General features: G+C 33.2%; 1 protein-coding gene across 6 annotated transcripts in view; it reads left to right on the top strand.

Moving 5' to 3' along the window:
* Positions 1-20,579, top strand: part of LOC129750112 (NAD kinase-like) — a 181,797-nt gene that overhangs the window by 114,199 nt on the left and 47,019 nt on the right. For 5 of the 6 annotated variants that reach the window (XM_055745336.1, XM_055745338.1, XM_055745337.1 and 2 more), the window contains exon 2: positions 18,606-19,508. The exons of the other annotated variant lie outside the window; for it this stretch is intronic. In XM_055745336.1, coding sequence (XP_055601311.1) covers positions 18,904-19,508 — 605 coding nt within the window. In that variant the 5' untranslated portion in view covers positions 18,606-18,903. The remainder of the gene's footprint in view (positions 1-18,605; positions 19,509-20,579) is intronic. 6 annotated transcript variants of the gene reach the window in all.

The raw sequence follows: 20,579 nt of genomic DNA, 5'->3' as shown, positions 1-20,579 counted from the left end.
AAAAGGCTTTGAGTAGGGTTTTATGTCCTCTACTGCTTTGGCAAAGTTTTCATTACGAATGAAATTTAAACGACGTTTGATCTCTTTTTGAAGGTCGCAATAAATAAATTTCAAATAAGGATCCCTAGTACGTTGATATTGGCGTCGACGAATGTTTTTCAGTCGTATCAAAAACTGAAGATCATCATCAATTAAAGGTTGATTAAATTTATGTTTAACTTTAGGTATTGAAGCGGCTTTAGCATTGACTATTGAAATTGTCAAATTTTCTACAGCCAAATCAATATCTTCTATTGAATTAAGTGGAACGTTTACATTCAAATTACGTTCAATAAAATTCATATATCACTCCCAGTTAGCCTTTTGAAAGTTAAAAGCTGATTTTAAAGGGTTTTCAATGGGACTTTGGGATAAAGAAAATGTTACTGGAAGGTGGTCTGAATCGAGGTCCGCATGAGTAACTAATTGACTACAATGCTCGCCTAAATCCGTTAGAACCAAATCAATTGTGGAGGGATTTCTAATTGAAGAAAAACAAGTATGCCCATTAGGATATTCAACAGTATAATAACCTGCAGAGCAGTCGTTAAATAAAATATTCCCATTTGAATTTGATGAAATATTATTCCAAGATCGGTGTTTTGCATTAAAGTCACCAATAATAAAAAATTTAGATTTATTTCTGGTGAGTTTTTGTAAATCTCCCTTCAAAAAATTTTTCTGTTCACCGCTGCATTGGAAAGGCAAATATGCGGCAACAATTATAATTTTCCCCATAGAAGTTTCTAATTCAATTCCAATTGTTTCTAAGACTTTTGTATTGAAAGAAGGAAGAAGTCTAAATTTGAGACGACTATTGATGACAATAGCTACACCCCCACCTTGTCGATCAAGTCGATCATTTCGTAAAATTTTAAAGAAAGGATTGCTCTTCACGTTATTGTCTGGCTTTAAAAAAGTTTCAGTGATGGCAGCAATATGTATGTTTTGAGTTTTCAAAAATAAAAAGAATTCATCTTGGTTAGCCAGCAAAGATCTAGCGTTCCAATTCATAATATTTAAACATCTATTTGGATCCATGAGGGAATCGCAAAGTCATAATAATTTTGTTAGCATAATTAAAAGAAGTTTGGAAAGCTTCAAACATTGAATTTGCTTTCAACATAAGTTGCATCATTTCCATTAAATTTTGATGCAAAAATTTTAATTTTTCCTCAGTAATCTCACCCAAATCAACAAAATTGTTAGGATCAGAAAAGGAAGGAGAAGAAAAAGTATTTGAATTTCGGGGATTTTCCCAAGACTTCGCATGAACGTTGAGACTTGGTTTTTCCCCATTTTTATTAGTTAAACCTGAATAAGGCAACCCATTTTCAACCACCTCTGAGAACGATAAACAACGAGTCTGTGGCGCAGAATCAGCCCAGGTAACATTAAAATCACTTCGGGTATTACCCAGCCGTGATTCCAATGTAGGCCGAGGCTGACTGCGAACAGGCAGGTTGTTTGCCGGTCTGACGTGTTTAGACGAAAAAGAGGAAGGAGGAGAAGAAACTTTTCTGGAAACTTTGGGGTTTTTCCTAGAAGCAATAATTTTTGCCCTGATGGGACAGTCTAGCGAATTCGAGGAATGATTACCTGCGCAATTTGCACACTTAAAAAATTCTGTTTTTGGCTTATCGCCACCAAAAAGGCATTTAGATTTTTCATGATCGAATGAGCCGCAAAACATGCATCTGGCATTCATTCTACAATTTTTAGTGCCATGACAAAAAGCTTGACAACGACGACATTGCGTAATATTTTGAAGAAAATTGGTAGAAGATTTACGAAAAGGTTCGAATTTGACTCGACAATGAAACATAAGACGAGCTTTTTCAAGAATTTGCAAATTATTAACTTGATCCTTTTTAAAATGGATCAAATAAAGTTCAGTTGCAAAACCAACACTACTGGTATTATTCGTGTTGGTTCTTTTCCTCATTTGAATTACTTGAATTGGAGAAAATCCTAACAAAGAATTTAATTCAGCTGTGATCTCATCCGGTGTCTGATCGCCGGTGAGACCACGAAGTACAACTTTAAATGGACGATCACTTCTAGTGTCGTACGTAAAAAATTGGTGTTTTTTATTATTCAAATAATTTAAAACCTTTTGAAAATCATTAAAAGATTCCGCCAATATACGAGCAGTTCCCCTTCGACCGATCTGAAAAGAAATCTTCACATCCTTGACGGAAGTGACGATTTCTTTTCGAAAGGCATTGAAGTCGGGAATCGTGACCGTTATTGGTGGAATCTTTTCGTTTTTAAGAGTATAAGAAGAAGAAGGTTTCTTAGTACTCTTATCAGAATTAAATATGAATATTTCCTCATCACCGATGTTATGAAGGACATCGAATGAATTGGAAATTTCAACTTTTTTGGGCGATGGACCTGAATTAGGTTCGGCAATCCGTTTTCTACCGGCCCTTGAGCCAGCCGATGACTTCCCCATGCTGGAAAGAAAAGAGAAAATATGAATAAAAGAAAATGAAAATAATTTTAGCACTGAAAAGTGCTGATTGAAAAACAGGTAAGCAAAAAATAAATAATGTAAAAATGTTCCTGCAGGTACACAGCAACGATACGATGCTCCGGCGTACGTGTTGACGGCTCAACGGTACAGATGGAAGTGAAAAATCTTAATTTAATTCTTTTAAATGTGGAATGTTCGTTCATAAATAGACTTTTTGGGACTTTTTCAGAAACTCGTTTATTTTTCGGAAAACCGACTTAGTCCCAGAATGGTGATTTTTAGATGTTTTAATTGGTTCCCTGCAGTTGAATTTGTGATCGTTTTCAGTAGTTAAATTTGCTGGCAATTTTGCTGGCGGGACAAAAACCAACAAAATTTTGCTGGTTTCCAGTTATTCAAAATTTGTTGTGCAAAAAGAGATGAAGGGAAAGATTAAGTTCCATCCATGTGAATTAACACAAATGGTGGATTTTATCGATTGATTCAAATATTACTCTACATTTTAAACTTCAAATAAACCAGTATTTCGAATTCTTCAATGAAAGAATTTTTGCTAAAAAGTTTTAGCTCATTATACCTAATGTTTTTAAGATAAAGATCAATCGTGTGGCCAATAAATCAATCATCAATAAATTTAATATTGTCATTAGAAATCTGTTGTGAACATTTGAATTCAGCAGAACAAAAAGTTCATGAATCATTAGATAAATTTCAATCAGTCAGTTAATGTATTTTTTTATTACTTATCATTCGTCATCGGCAGCCGATGATTATCTGATCGTCTCGATCTTCCATCACGAGAGCGTCGCCGCCGCCGTCGTGCCACTCGCTCGAGCGTGTATGCAAAAACAAAGGTCAAGATAATTGTTTTCGGATCACACAAACGATGGCGCTCCGTTGTTTTGTGTTTAGCTTTTCGATCGTGCGTCGTGTGCATGTTTGACAATGTCAATGCCACTCGTCGATCAATAAAACAAACACAATCGGACACCGTCAGCTACCCAGGCCGTCAGTTCGTGTCTTGGGAACTCACACAGTTGGGTAAACGTTTTTTGTTTTTCTCCTTCATTTATCTGCGATTCGGTTTCTAATCATATGCCAATAGAATCAGACAAAGAATTAGAGTAAAATAATCTATTTTTTTAATGACTGTCCCTTTCCGTCGTTGTGTGTTTAACATATGAGAACTTTTTACTGTTATATTTTATGTGGATTATAAGTCGTTTTCAAATGTTGTTACTGATGTGCTGAAGTATCCAATCCTATCGAACGATTGCATGACAGCAATCTGGACCAAAAACTTGAAGCAAGTTTCCCAGTTATGGAGGAATATCAAAACAATTTATCAAGGGAAATTTTACGTAACGTAAACTTTAAGAAATCACCCATCTTTATAAAGGTATTGCAGTTTGCAGTAGCCAACACTGAGCACATGATGAACTCCACTGCGGCACACATTGATCTACTTCAATGCCACTTCAGAGTCGAATCGCACTCAACGAATGCCGCATACCATCATCATCATTATTATCATCATCTGTCAGCGATGACGATGACGATGTGCCGCCCCGCCATTATTGTTGGATTTCAATTATTGAATGGAAGCCTTCCCTTACTACAATGCAATGAAGAGGCTGATGGAGCCATTGCTAGAAGTAGCCATATAGTATGGAAAAAAGAGACAAGTGCCGCTCATGTAATGTGGAAATATGTCTCAGAGATTGACCGCGCGGCTCGGACTTACCGGTTCACTGAAGACAACAGGGCGTCGCGAATGCACTCTCAGTGGGTCAATGTCTATCCGGTACGTCAAGTTGAATCCTCGCCACCGGAAGGTTGCGTGTTAAAATTTCATAGAAAATTGTGATTGAGTGGATTTCATATGGAAATTTAAATAACAACATCAAATAAATTTAGGGCAGATCGTAGGGAAACGAATACAAAAACTTGGCAACACTGCTTTTGAAAACAATTAATTTCAACAAAAAATAAGGTGGTCCGATCGTCAGAATTGAGGATTCATCAAAGTCGATGTTGATAATGAAAATACGGGTTGATGCAAGGGTGAATACGTAGGTAATCTCCGAGGCTGTCGTCATGGTTGTTTTTTTTTTTACAAATCTCTCAAGTCCACACGTCAAAGCTATTATCTCACCCTTCAGTTGAGCATTAATTGAAAAAAAAAAAACATAAACATAACCAACCAGAAGGTAGCAGTAGCAGCAGCTTCTCGGGAGGAGGAAACATCAAACGGAAAATCTTAAACACGCCAAGTATTTTGTCGAAACAGATTAGCGCGCACGTTTCAGCTGATTGAAGCTGACAGCTCTCGATCGAATTGAATCGGATGGTTCGATTTAAAAGAATAACCTACAGTAAAAAAAAAAGAATATACACTGGATGACACGTTCCGTTAATCCTTCTCTTATCGGTTTACGGGATCACTAATTTTTCACTAGAAAATCACTCTTATTTAAAACCTTTAACCGCAACGTGAGTGTAGCTGAAATCAGTATACTTTAGATTGACAGGAAGCTGTTTTTGAACACTTCAACACAAAGTTTAGATTCCATGTGCAATATAAACAATCTTCTTCGAGACCTGGAATTTGAGCAAAAGGGTGGTCTACGTTTTTCAACTTCACTAAAATCCAGCACCCAAACCCATAATTTTGATCCAATCGATAATAAAATGACACCTTCAAAAATTTATCGTATTCGTATAACCCTAAAGTTACTGCCAAAGACCTCAAAATTTGTGAAGAAATTTTCATGAGAAAAGTAAATATCAAGCTCCTGCTCAAGAACCAATAAAATTTAATTATTTAGTAATACCTTAATCAGGATTTGAAAGTTGCAGTTATACTGCTGCTAGAAATTAATACAACAGGTAGTTTTCTCATTTTGGTGGTCAACATTTCCATTGAAATTTATAACCTTTAAATAAATTAACTTTGTCATAATGTATTTCATCTATAAGAACAAATGTGATTAACCATAAAATCTTCTTTTCTCCAATTTTTCCTTAGTCAGTTCATGAAACATTAAATAAGAATGGAAATATAAACTCAACTAAGTTCAAAAAAATACAATTTGGCAACACTGCTGAACATTTCAAGTTTTAATATCTAAGGTTTGGTAAAATTGAAATTAATCGAAAATGTACATTTTTCAGTTAACGTTATCAACAAAAAGATATAATATTCCACATCATGGCCGTAGGAACGGGGGGGGGGGGATTTGGGGGTTAAACCCCCCCCATGAGGGTCCAAAAAAGCAAGCCGGCTATTCTAATCTACACTCAAAATTTTAAATTCATAATCAAATTATTATAATAGAGCAAAGATATTCAAGAGTAACTATCTGAACTAAAAACTAATACCAAAACCTCAAAACCCCATTTCAAGTTCAAAATTCTGCTACAGTTTTTCAAAATTTTCTCACTTGTTCATAGAATAAGGTTGTCAGATTTTTTTCAGCCCGTACAAATCCGGGCTGTTTTATATAAAAACCTGGCAAAATCCGGGTATTTGATTTCAAAATTGTCGACCAAATCCAGGCAAAAACCGGTCAATTTTGATCAAAACCTAGGGGTTGCTCATCAAAAATTTGGAAAAAAAACTTCAAAAACCTTTCATGATAATTTTTTTTAACTTGATGCAAAAATTTTGAACGCTTCATTAAAAAAAATTTACAACACAATTTGTTTAATTTGAAGTTTGATTTAAATCAAACTTAAGTTTGATTTAAACAATTCTTAAGAATGAGAATAAAAAAAATCGGGCTTTTCCAATGAAATCTGGGCAACCGGGTCGGACCGGACTTTTCCCAAATTTAATATTAAATATCCGGGCCAATTTAAACGGAACCGGGAATTTTGGCAACCTTATCATAGAAATTCAGATCTTAATATAAAATTTTAAATTAAACCCATTTTGGAAGTTTTGGGTCCATATTCCTATAACAAAAATTGTATTTCGACATATTTTGGTATTTCTGATTTTATAAGTTTAGAATTCTTGATTTTCAGTTCGAATAATCATAAGAAATTAGGAATGAAAAGCGGCTTTGAAATCCTTGTTCGAATTCGGTTTGCATTTCATATCAAATTTGAATCATGTTTTTCGAAGATAAAATGCATTTTCAATATTTGAATAATAGTTTTCAGTATATGGAAAAAGAAGAAATTTGTTTTATATTCAAATTCGAAGCTCTTGAACTTTATTCTGACACAAAATTTAAACATTTAAAGCTTCTAAGTGGCGATCCAAAATTGAAAACCAGATTCTGATTCATCATTCGAAATTCACATTTTAAATCAGATTCACAAAACAGATTAAAAATTTAAAATTGAAATAATGAATTAAGATTAAACCAGCACTACAGAATTCAAATAAAAGATTCATGAATGAGGGCTCAGAGATTTGGCTCATCAAAATTTGATCTGGAATTAAGATTCAGAAAAACGTATTTTATGTATATTTCGGAAATCGTATAGAAATTCAGAAACAGATTCAAATTTCAATTTTTGAATTTATGTTTAGAACTCAGAAAAAGATTTAGCTTGTGAATGAGTTTTTCAATCAACATAAAATTGTTGAGAAATTCAAAAGAACATAAACATAAAAATTGGCGATTTAATTTCCAGATTTCAAAGATTTTATTCAGAACAAGTTTGTTCACACAATTCAGCTGAAAATCACAAATTTGAGTTAATTTTCTAAGTTTTGATTCATGCAAAATATCCCAAATTATATTTAAAAAAAATATCATTCACAGGATTTTTAGTACGAATTGATTTTTTATGAAAAATATTGCCTGTTTAAGAAACATGTACCTGATCTTCACCTAAAAAATCTACACAAATTTTCTTATTTTTTCGGTGTATTGTTCAACATTATTAATTTTGCAGCTTTTTTAAAGCCAAGCTTCAAACTAAAATCATAAATTAAGTTCAAGTTTGCATCAAGCAAATTTGATTCGAATTTCTTTTTGTATCTCTTACTGTTTTTTTTTGAAAAAGTTTATTTATTTTCATCAAAGGTTAGAATCTTGGATATTGCAAAAGAGTTTAGAAAATTGGGCTTGTTTGATTTGAGTATAGAATAAGTTTTTTTAAAGAAATTGAAGGCTACCCTAAAAAGAACTTATTTTATGCTCAAATGAAATACTTTGATCTACCAGACTTTTAAACAAATTCAAAAATTTTAACCATCGATGAAAGCAAATTTCATATTTTGTTTCTAGAGGTTTCATTAAAAAAAATTAGCTCACCCTTTACGCTAATTACCACTCTTCTGAAGCTCCTTTTTTAAGGTTTTATTAATGACACTTTACTATCCTTATGGCATTCGTGTCTTCTCTTAAGTTACAATTTCATACGAAAACTTTTAATGGGTACTTAAAAATAAATAATCATATAGTAACAAACATAATTTGTTTTATTTTTTTTATTCGTGTGTTTTTAGTCAAAAAATCATAGGTAAAAATTAGTCACCAAAACCCCCCCCATGAGTCGGTTCTTCCTACGGCCCTGTTCCATATACCTATCCCTTTTTTAGCTCAGAATAACCTATCTTCTAGAAGTTCACAATTGCAAAACACCAAAATGGTCTATTTACTCGAATAAGATGTACATTATCGTACTGTTATTCACTTATTAAAGATTATTTATGGTTTTGCATGTAGAAATTTACTCCTAATTTTGATTTAATGGTTTATTTTAATTCAAGAAAAGCATAACCCGTCAGAAAATTAAATAAAAACTCCACTTAGGCTGGACCTTGCTACCGATTAGGGGATTAAGTATATACATACATACATACATACATACATACATACATACGTACATACATACATACATACATTAGACTGCCCCAAATTTGTATGGGAAATTCAAAAGCTGTAAAACGTTATGCGCTGCAGGCTAAAATTGATCATAGGCCCAGTGCAAGATCTCATGCCAAATTTGGGCCAGATCGGATCACGGGAAGGGGTCGCTCAACGAGCCTGAAGTTTGTATGGTATTTTGAGACATTTTGTTCGGGAGAAACATGAAAAACCAGTATAAATAACTTTGATTTCCTTCGGCCGATTTCTTTCGAAAACAGGTTCTTAAAGTCCAAATTATGACAAATATTTTATCCGAAGACTGCAAATCGATTCGAGTTAATATAAAAAAGTTATAAGGCTTCAAAAATGGGCTAACTTTTTTAAGGGTGGTATTCATCATCGTTAATCAGTCGAGACGTTCGAACATTTCGACGCAGCTTTAACCGTGATGAACACCATCTTTAAAAAAGTTAGCCCATTTTTGAAGCCTAATAACTTTTTTATTTTAACTCGAATCGATTTGCAGTCTTCGTATAAAATACTTGAAATAATTTGGGGTTTAAGAAAACCCGTTTTTAAAAGAAATCGGCCGAAGGAAACCAAAGTTATTTATGAAATACTGGTTTTTCATGTTTCTCCCGAACAAAATGTCTTAAAATCCCATACAAACTTCAGGCTCATTGAGCGACCCCTTCCCGTGATCCGATCTGGCCCAAATTTGGCATGAGATCTTGCACTAGGCCTATGATCAATTTTCGCCTGCAGCACATAACTTTTTCAAAAGTCGGGTCATTTGGGGCACTCTTACATACATACATACATACATTACACGGTATGGTATTTCCAGCAATAATCCACTTATATTCTATCATATATCTGATTGCTTTTCGACCAAATATAACCATCAAAATTTCAACAATACATATAAAAGACAATCTGATTGATTTCGTACATCCAACAATATATTTCCGTTCAGATTTACTTCAGTAGACCCTTCGTACTTTTGCCCCTTCAAGGTTTCTTATGATTCACAGTTTATTGTGATGAATTTAAAAACAACTAAAAAGACACATTAAAACTTTCATTGAAAGCCACACTTGTGATTGCACAAACATGTTTGCTGTTATTAAATTCTTTCTTCGGCATTTGATAGTGATTAAAAACAACTAAAAAGACACATTAAAACTTTCATTGAAAGCCACATTTGATTGCACAAACATGTTTGCTATTATTTTAAATATTACATCATTCAAGCAAAAAAGCTACTTTACCAAGGAATATTTAAAGAAGGTAGTGTCGAGGCAGCCCTGCTTTAGTATTGGTACACACTGCGACGTCACAATCACGAAAAATCTGTTAATTTACTAGGAAATTTGCCTTTTTCGTTGATAATTTGAACAATTTGCTGGAAATGTTCCACTTTTAATACCTGTTATTCTAGAAGTATTCTTGCTCTTCAAGATTGGTACGAAAAAAGATGGATTTTCGAGTATTTTTTGTATGAAATAGACCATCGAAGTTCGAAAAATGGTGGATTTTCCCTACTCAACTTTGCAAAACTTTAAAATTAGTTCAAAGTCTTCCATGAAAATGATCAAGTCAGTGCAGTTTAAGATCCTCATTACAAAAAAGTTATCAAAAAACAAACTTTTATATAAAACCACAATTATTTATTCGCATTCTAGTAAATCGAGTTAACAATAATCAATTGATGTTAATTGTTCTACATAAGAATTGAATAAGGTAAACCGATTGGATAAAAATCATGACAATCAGTTGAACACTCAATAACTACCAGCTAGACCTTTTAAAAGTAGATTTTATCTTCGTTTTTGAACGTTTTAGCTTCAAGATGACATTGCGTTCATTATTAAAATAAGAAAATAAAACATAATGCAATCTTCAAAGGACCAGAAAATTTCATAACATAGTGAAATAGAGGTCTTACAACACAATCAAAATGAAATTGGAATTCATTTTCGTTCTAAAACATGTTTTTCTTTGAAACTTCTGCCATTCGCATATAAATTTTCGATACATTCGTTTTTGTGACGTCACAAAAAAAATCCAATATGGCTCTCGACACTACCTTATTTAAGTAGGAGTATTTTTAATTTCCACGAAAAAAAAATTGTGGCTGGTTGTTGGCAGTCCAAATCACTATCAATCCACGCCAGAGTTTTGAATTTTACTGTTCTCGGTTTTTGATAATCCCAACACGTACTTTACCCGACTCGTACTTTTAACCCACCTTACTCTAATACTTTCAACTATAGTTGTATGATTAATTTTGTGCATTTAACTTTAAATATAATAGATTCAACTATAATGTACAATTGATGTCATACATTAAACAATAACTATACTAGTTTCAACTATAAAAAATGATCGATTTGATTTTTATTATGATAGATTCAACTATTATAATGTGATTGATTTAATTACAAATATGATTGATTCAATTTAAATATGATCAGGAAATGCCGGCTTCAAAACAGCACTACAATCGCTGCAGGGAACACGTACTGGTCTCACACTCAGGGGTGCCAAGTCGTTTTATCAAAAATCAGGACACCATGAAGAAAAAATCAGGATTTTTCAGGACACCACTAAATTGGTAAAAATAACGTGCAGTTCTGCTTGAATTGCATAACTAAAGGCGAAATATAGGTGCTGAAAACGCCTCGGATTATGCAACTGAAGCGAGAATAACTTTGACTGGCCTGCAGTTAATATCGAAAAACACCATTTAAATATCGTTTGAACCGAAGATCATCATTGGTTAAACTATTCTATTAAAGATTTGATTGATGTACTCATCATTTAACAATAAATTAAGTTATTATTTAGATATTTAAAAAAAAGCAGGACAAATCAGGACATTTTAAAGGCCATTTAAAAAAAAAATCAGGACAATTCAAGCGTTTTTGAATAATCAGGACGGCCTCTCGAAAATTAGGACAAATCCTGACAAATCAGGACACCTGACACCCCTGCTCACACTTACGATTTTTTTAAATTTTTGCTGATGAAAACAGATGAACACTAGTAGTTTTCAAGTAGCACACAATGAATCATAAAAATATATGTAGCTTAATTTACTATATTTATAGTCTTATACCTAGAATCAATCATACATTTGTAGTTGAATCTATCATATTTACGGTTGAATCATATTTACACCAGTACAATTCTATCAAATCTACAATTCTACAAATCTATCGTATGTATAGTTAAATGTGAGACGTCAACCAGGAATGTATAGTTGAATCTGTTATATTTATAGTTGACTGTCTAGAATCAATCATACAAATGTAGTTGAATCTATTATATTAAAAATTGAATCACTACGGTTGTTTCTATTATATCCAAGGTTGATTGCGTCAATCATCAGTTTGTAGTTGAGTATATTCTATTTACTGTTGGATGCGAAAAAATCAACTACGTTTAGATGATTGGTATAGCGAGCTGAAATAATTAGAACAACTGTGGTCTTTTTCTCCGCGTAGTGTTAATATCACTAGTTTACAGCATTTTTGAACTTAGTAAACTGAAGGTCATTTTTAATGTAAAATCGGGCGCTGAATCCGAAAATGAAATTCAAATAAATCTCAGTAGAACCGTTTTTGAGTTATGCTCCAAATATGAAATTTTGGAAAAATAAAAAAAGTTCTTGTACTTAGATTAAAATATCTCGGAAGGCATAATAGTAACTTGAAATCCCTCTTTTGCATATTGAAGGTGAATGAATTTTCTATCGATCATTTGAACACTGTTTTTGCGTATGTGTCGTACTTATATCCGTATATGCTGACAAATTACGAAATTTGCCGCAATTCCCTTTTTTTTCACTTGTTCAAAACGCGACTTTAATCTCCTAGATTCGTTAACAGAATGATCGTTATAGTCCTATTTGCTGCTGATAGTGTTCGTGATACTATGCTGGTTGTTTAACCAACACTTTTCAGTTTTGGGACAATCAACCTCAAAAACGACCATGTGCTGCCCGTTTTAAGTACCGAGAGTTTTTTAGGTTAATTGTCCCGTCTCATCTGTACACGCTCGGCAAGTGTGCGTAAGAAATGTCAAAAACAGCTCTATATGCTCTCTTTTTTTTCTCTCATAATTTTCGTTGTTTCGCGAAACTGACAGCATCGAAATTCCACACGTTCAAATGTTTTAATTTATATTTAGGTAGAACGTGTTTATTTAATCGGATTGAGAATATTGATTTACTCATTTTTATAAATTTACCTTTCGTCTGATGTTGTATTCACTACAGTATGATCAACAATATTGTTGATATAAGTGACTTTATGATAGAAAAAATTATAAAAAAACGCATTTTCTTAGAGAAAATTTTGTTTCAGCGAAAGCTTTAGACTCGATGGTAACATTTAAAAAATCTTATTTTCTTCTGCGCTTGAATTTCAATTTAAAACAAAGATTTCAAGTGGTTATTTATCAAAATCGGTTGAAAATTGAAGAAGTTATTTTTTTTTTGTTTCGATTATAGTCGTTTTACAATCTATATGGCATTCTCGACTTTATCAACGTTGCAGTTGGCGGATCGTTATTGAAAAACTTATCCGGTACAACTGTGTTCGATGTTTACTCTTGGGCTCGAACTCGCGGACATCGGCTCAGGAGACAACAGACTTGCCAACTGAGCTATATCACAAGCCACATTGAAGAAGTTATGGCTACTTTACCATAACAATATTTTTTGTAGTTTTTAATAATTTAACGAACCGCAGTACACTTATCATAGTATAGGAAGAATGAAACATGATAAATCTCACTCGCTCCAAGTCAAAATTATTTATTAGCTTACCAAAAGGTCACATGCCAAATTTCAGGAAGATCTGACCATAGGAGGGGTTGCTTGAGTTTCAAACGTGAATAAAATTTTAAGGTATTTTGCCCGGGAGGAACGAAAAATACTGGTTTTTCATCAAGAACTTTTTTCATCACAAGCCGATTGTTTTTAATGGTTGATTTTCTTAAAGCCTAAGTTGAGACAAATATTTCACCCAAAGACAGCGCCCGATTTTACATTAAAAATGTTGGTCAGTCAATCAAGTTCACGATTTTTTTTTTAAATTTTGTAAACTAGTGTATTTGTTCCCTGTTATTCTCGACGATTTTGCGAAACTGGGATACACAATTAAAATCATTTTTATCTTCCAAAAAACAAAAGGATTTTTTCCTTACAATGTATGAAAGAAAGAAAAAAAAACAAAATAGTTTAAAAAAAATGTATCCTAAAAAGAGTACTTAAAAAAGTGTCTTTTTTGGCTTGCTGGCAATATCCCACAATCAATAACACTAGTTTACAAAATTTTTAAAAAATCGTGAACTTGATTAACTGACCAACATTTTTAATGTAAAATCGGGCGCTGAATCCGAAAATGAAATTCAAAAAAATCTCAGTAGAACCGTTTTTGAGTTATGCTCCAAATATGAAATTTCGAAAAAATTGAAAAAGTTCTTGTACTTAGATTAAAATATCTCGGACGGCATAACAGAAATTTGAAATCCCTCTTTTGCATATTGAAGGTGAATAAGTTATCTATCGATCATCTGCACACTGTTTTTGCGTTTGACCAACAGTATTGATGATATTAGTGACTTTATGAGAAAAAAAATTATAAAAAACGCATTTTTTTAGAGAAAATTTTGTTTCAACGAAAGTTTTAGACTCGATGGTAGCATTTAAAAAATCTGATTTTCTTTTGCGCTTGAATGTCAATTTAAAACAAAGATTTCAAGTGGTTATTTATCAAAATCGGTTGAAAATTGAAGAAGTTATGGCTACTTTACCATAACTGAAATTTTTGGAGTTTTTAATAATTTAACGAACCGCAGTAAACTTATCATAGTATAGGAAGAATGGAACATGATAAATCTCACTCGCTCTAAGTCAAAATTATTTATTAGCTTACCAGAAGGTCACATGCCAAATTTCAGGAAGATCTGACCATAGGGAGGGGTTGCTTAAGTCTCAAACGTGAATAAAATTTTGAGGTATTTTGCCCGGAAGGAACGAAAAATACTGGTTTTTCATCAATAACTTTTTTCATCACTAGCTGATTGTTTTTTATGGTTGATTTTCTTAAAGCCTAAGGTGAGACAAATATTTCACCCGAAGACTGTAACTCGATTGGATTAGAAACAGAAAAGTTATTGCGGTTCAAAGGCCGCAAATTTTGTCCAATACGCAATGAGTACTTTTTACGCATTGCGTTTTATACGACAATTTTCGACCAAAATACAATCTTTGAACCGCAATAACTTTTCTGTTTCAAATCCAATCGAGTTACAGTCTTCGGGTGAAATATTTGTCTCAACTTAAGCTTTAAGAAAATCAACCATAAAAAACAATCAGCTAGTGATGAAAAAAGTTATTGATGAAAAACCAGTATTTTTCGTTCCATCCGGGCAAAATACCTCAAAATTTTATTCACGTTTGAGACTTAAGCAACCCCTCCCTATGGTCAGATCTTCCTGAAATTTGGCATGTGACCTTCTGGTAAGCTAATAAATAATTTTGACTTAGAGCGAGTGAGATTTATCATGTTCCATTCTTCCTATACTATGATAAGTTTACTGCGGTTCGTTAAATTATTAAAAACTCCAAAAATTTCAGTTATGGTAAAGTAGCCATAACTTCTTCAATTTTCAACCGATTTTGATAAATAACCACTTGAAATCTTTGTTTTAAATTGACATTCAAGCGCAAAAGAAAATCAGATTTTTTAAATGCTACCATCGAGTCTAAAACTTTCGTTGAAACAAAATTTTCTCTAAAAAAATGCGTTTTTTATAATTTTTTTTCTCATAAAGTCACTAATATCAACAATACTGTTGGTCAAACGCAAAAACAGTGTGCAGATGATCGATAGATAACTTATTCACCTTCAATATGCAAAAGAGAGATTTCAAATTACTGCTATGCCGTCCGAGATATTTTAATCTAAGTACAAGAACTTTTTCAATTTTTTCGAAATTTCATATTTGGAGCATAACTCAAAAACGGTTCTACTGAGATTTTTTTTAATTTCATTTTCGGATTCAGCGCCCGATTTTACATTGGAAATGACCATCAGTTTACTGAGTTCAAAAATGCTGTAAACTAGTGTAATCAAGGCGATCAAAAATATGACGTTATAAGCACGATAGGCGATTGGCTCGCTTTATTGGTGTGAATTTCTCATGAGTAAACGAGGGCAAAATTGACAAAAATAACAAAAATAGACGAAAATGACAAAAGTGATAAAAATGACAAAATTTTCAAAAATGACAAAAATTTCAAAAATAACACAATTGAAAAAAGTGCCTAATTTGAAGGTAGAAGTATTTTTTTTAAATAATTTTTTTTTAATGACAATGACAAAATTGAACAAAATGACACAATTGACAAAATTAAACTAAATGATATAACTGACACTATCGACAAAATTTGCTTATTAGACAAAATCAACACAGTTGCCAAAAAGGACAAAATGGATAAAATTGAGCAAATTTGCAAAATTGGCAAAATGGACAGATTTGACAAAATTGACAAAAATTATAAAAAATGTCATAGATGAAAAAATTGTCAAAATGGTCATAAAATTAAATTTTGACAAAATTGACGACATTATTATAAATGACAAAATTGAGAGTATTTTCAATAAGGGACAAATTGATCGAATTAACACAAAATTTACAAAATGGAAGAGATTAACAGAATTGACTATATTGACAAGATTGACAAAACTTCAAATGTCAATTTTGTCAATTATATCACGTTTTCTTTTTTTTTTCAAATTTGTTTCTTTTTGAATTGTGTCAGTTATGTTAGTGTTGTCCATTTTTTCAGTTTTGTAATTTTTTGAATTTAGTTAATTTTGTCAATTTGGCCAATTTAATCAAATTTTTCAATTCTGTAAATTTGGTCAATTATGTCAGTTTTGTCAATTCCGTCAACGCAGTCAACTTGGTCAATATGGCCACTTTTGTGAATTTCGCCAATTTTGTAATTTTTTTATCCATCGTTTGTATATTTTGTTATGTTGACCCATTTTTCAATTTGATCTGTTTTGCCTTTTTTGTCAATATTGTCAGTTTTTGATTTATGTAATGGAATAATTATTTGATTATTTTCGGTCCATTTGGTCAACTTTGTCATTAATAGCAATTTGATGAGTTTTTTTCAAATAAGTCAATTTGTAAATTTGGTCAATTTTGTCATTTATGGCTATTTTTTCAATTGCTTCAATTTCTCAATTTTTCAATTTTATCTATTTTGTCAGTTTGGTCATTTTTTGCTCAATTTGGCAATATAAGTCAATTTAGTTGTTCTCGACAATTAGTTAATTTTGTCGTTTCGGCCATTTGACTGAATTTTTGTAAAATTTTCCAGTATTGATATTTATGTCGATTATTTTCAACTTGGCAAATGTTGTCATTTTAGTTTATTTTGTCAGTAAGGTTAATTTGGAGCTAATTTGTCGATCTTGTTGTTAACTGTGTCATTTTCGTCAATTGTGTCAATTTTGTATTATTTCGTCAATTTTGTTGTTTGCCATTTTTCATTGCTCTCATCAAATTTGTCTATTTTATCTAAATAATCATTTTGGCAAATTCTGTCAAACTTGAAATTTTTGCCACTTGACATAATTGATAAAATTTGACAAATTTAATAAAATGATGATGAAAATGAATTCGCATTATTTAAAAAAAAAATCAACACATGGTGGGCTTTTTTTTAAATTGAATTCTTTATTTTTTAACCTATATTGTTGATTTGGAGGTCACCATACTTAAACCAAACTTAAAAAAGAGTACATTAAGATTATACTTATTTCATTTTTTTTAAGAAAAGGTTATATAGGATATTAGAAAATCCAGCCATTGAAAAACCAACAAAATGTTGCAAATTATGTTAGGCTGGAACAAATTTCAAATCCTTCTCTTGTCACTTGGAGCTGGAACATCGCGAGGGGGGGGGGGGGGGGATACTAAAAAAATAATAAAATAGTGCAAAAAACCAATAAATTGGATTAAATTGCACGAAAGCTTGTATGAAAAAAAAAATGTATTCTATATCATTGCACTAAACCTCTTTTAAGAAATTTTTTATCGAAAAATTTAATTAAATCAATGATACAAAGGTGATAAAACACTCATCTTTCACAATTTGCATTTTTGCTTTTGAAATCTTTCGGATATTTGATATGTTTTTCGAAATTTTCATAAAATACTTAATACTCATTTTTCGTGTTCTTTGGAAATTTGGAAGGAGGGAGGGGGGGGGGGGAGGGGGCAAATGGCAGAAGAAGAAATTGATATTTGTCCGGACTACTGCGTTCGAAATTATTAATGATTTAGAATTTGGGAATCTATAATTCGTTTATTTATTTGTGACATTTGTATCCTAACAGACTGTAAGAAACGCTACAATCCACTGCCAAGTGTATTAAATCGGGATTTTTATTTCACATTCATGTCTCATCTCAAACTAGGTTATTTAGAAAACCGTTGACGTTCGAATCATGTTTACTATTCAATCAACAAGAGTTCGGTACAGTTCTCATCTGCCAATCGTTATCAATCTCGCGTTTTGCTTCACACACTGGAGGAAAAAAAACGTTGCCTTATCGCATTTAGTCTTGGGAGTTTGGTTGATTGATTTAGTACGTTTTAGTACGATGTAGAGCACTGTCATAGGTTAATATTTCTCTTTGTAGTAAAGTCACCGCTTAGCGGTCAAACAAGTGATGCGGAAAATCAATACGAAGCAAACGAAAGGGGTACTCAAGGGTTCTGTGAAGTGTCGTTACAAACTATAAACACAGAAACTCAATCTTAAATGAACTGAGCACGTGAAACTTGATTTTGAATCAGCGCCAGCCGTGTCGTGTTGTGTTCACAGACAAGGAGCTTGTTTGGACTAGTCACCACCAGGTGTCACTACAGGCTATTGAGTCTGAATTAATTATCATTATTCTTGTTTGTACTATACCAAACTGATAAGAAGCTGCTAGCTAGCCTAATAGGTACGAGGCAAGCGATTTGCGGTCGATGAGTTTCTGTTATGGTGATTTCGTTGTCGTCGTCGTCGTTGTGGTTTGCCATTGATTGATCACACAGGCGGATTATTTTTTTCTGCTTTTAATCTGGCCACTGGCTCTGGTTGGCTGGCTGGCTGGCTGACTGGCTGGCTGACTTTGTGAAATCGGACGAAGTTTTCAATCAATTTCATTCTGCAGATGGTGGTGATCCGGTGACGACCGTTTTGGCCTCGTGCGGTCCAGTTCAGTTTCTCCGGGGGTTTGCGTTGTTCTTGCGCGAAAGTGTGCTGCGTGAAGTGTTTTGTGCTAAGACGAATCAGAAAATCGCAACCATCTCTGGTGATGGGTTGGATTCAAGTGAACAGTTAGCGGATCATTAATCACCGCTCCACATCCATCCAGCAGCTGATTATCTCGAATTCGGTGGAAGTTGAAGCAGAGTCGAGATAAGTGAGATCTGTGCTCTTGTCTTGGGGCCAGTGTTCAGTGCCGACAGATGGCTTACCTATCGGATGTTGACCTTGCTACGCTGCATAGATCACGATTGGAAGAACGAATCCACTACAAGCTCTCGTCCTGGTGCCAGCAACGATCAGTTACCGTTGACACATTCACAGATCTCGGTCCAACTTCATACAACTTCGATAGAACCCGAACGACATCCCGGCAAAGCTCTCAATCTACCATGGATGATTTAATTAACAATAACAAATCATCCAATTTGTCACGGTCGCCATACAAAGGCAGCTCATCGACTCGACTAACGCGAACCACTGCCGCCAGTTCCACCGTCTGCTTCGAGGGCGAGGACATCCCCTCATCTTCGAGATCAAATTTTCGTTCCATCCCCCAACAACAACAGCAGCATCAGCATCATCCGCATCGTGCCGGTGCTGGCAGGCATCAGTCGAATGTGCATGTGATAAAGCGAAACCGGAATCGGAGCAGCAACAGCTGTTCTTCGACCGGTACCACGGGCAGCAGCAGTGTTGCCAGCAGCACCAGCTTTAAGCACGTCGAGTGGAGCGATGATGAGTATCTGAACGGGGACGATGGGTACTTTTCGTCGGAGACGCGCCGCCGGAGGTCCGGCACATGGCCGTGAGTATTGTTATTTGTTTTGTTTTTTTTTCTGAATTTATTCTTAGTGATTGTGTTTTTTAAATTGATTCAACATAAATAATAATTTGAATTTTGGTCGATTAAAACTGTACGGTTTTCCAATCATGTTAACATCAAGAAACGTGTTTATGAACCTTGATGACAGATTTTCGCATTTTTTATTAGTCATACTGTGTAGTAAAATTTGTATTTTCGAAATACAATTATGAAGAACCCAGGAACAGCCAAGATGTCTAGAATTTCGATTATTTTCAAAATATGATCTTAGGGATATTTTTTAAACTGCATATCGTCATCAAACTTTGTAGAATTTTTTGTATGTCAATAATTTTAATATTGGGGATTTTTTTTTATTATCTGACAATTTGTTCCGGGGGTCTTCAGATTTCCCCCAAAATTGAAAATTTGGTTTATTTTGCGACTTAAAAACACATGTATTTTTTCAGGTTTCTAACATTTTTATTTTTTGAGTTAGCTTCGGTTAGATTTTTTTGTCAATTAAAAATAACCATTTTTCAAAGCTACATAAATCTGTTATTTTTCAACGGAAATTATAAAATAGCACATCAAAATGCATTGAAACTTATCAGCTTTCCAAAAAAAAAATAGTTGAAAAAAAAAATAATTAAAGACGTTCAACATGAAAAGTTGTAAATAAACTTTAAATGGCGTCTAAAAGTACCGTCTGCACCACCGAATATTTTGCAAAAAATACCATTGAATAGCTCAATTTATGATGCAACATTCATCTCAAGACACCAAAGTGGGCCATCAACTCTTAGAAGAGTTATGAAAGAAATAATGACGATAAATCTCTTTTTTTTTTGCGACGAAAACAAACAATGGTCGAACAACTGCACTCACATATGGAGGTAGCGCGCACTTCTAACAACATGGAAACAAAAGAACTCACCCAATCAGGTAAAAAACACTACACTTTTTCGTGCTTTGTAGAGTGTTTGCAGCATAACTGACTTTAAATTTTAACCAAAATTCTTAGTATCGTATTGTTAATGTGATATAACAAACAATGGAAATGTTGCTTTTACA

The sequence above is a fragment of the Uranotaenia lowii genome, chromosome 2 (assembly GCF_029784155.1).
Source record: "Uranotaenia lowii strain MFRU-FL chromosome 2, ASM2978415v1, whole genome shotgun sequence".
Taxonomy (NCBI): Eukaryota; Metazoa; Arthropoda; class Insecta; order Diptera; family Culicidae; genus Uranotaenia; species Uranotaenia lowii.
The sequence above is the reverse complement of the archived record's forward strand: the minus strand, read 5'-3'. Positions and strand labels throughout refer to the sequence as shown.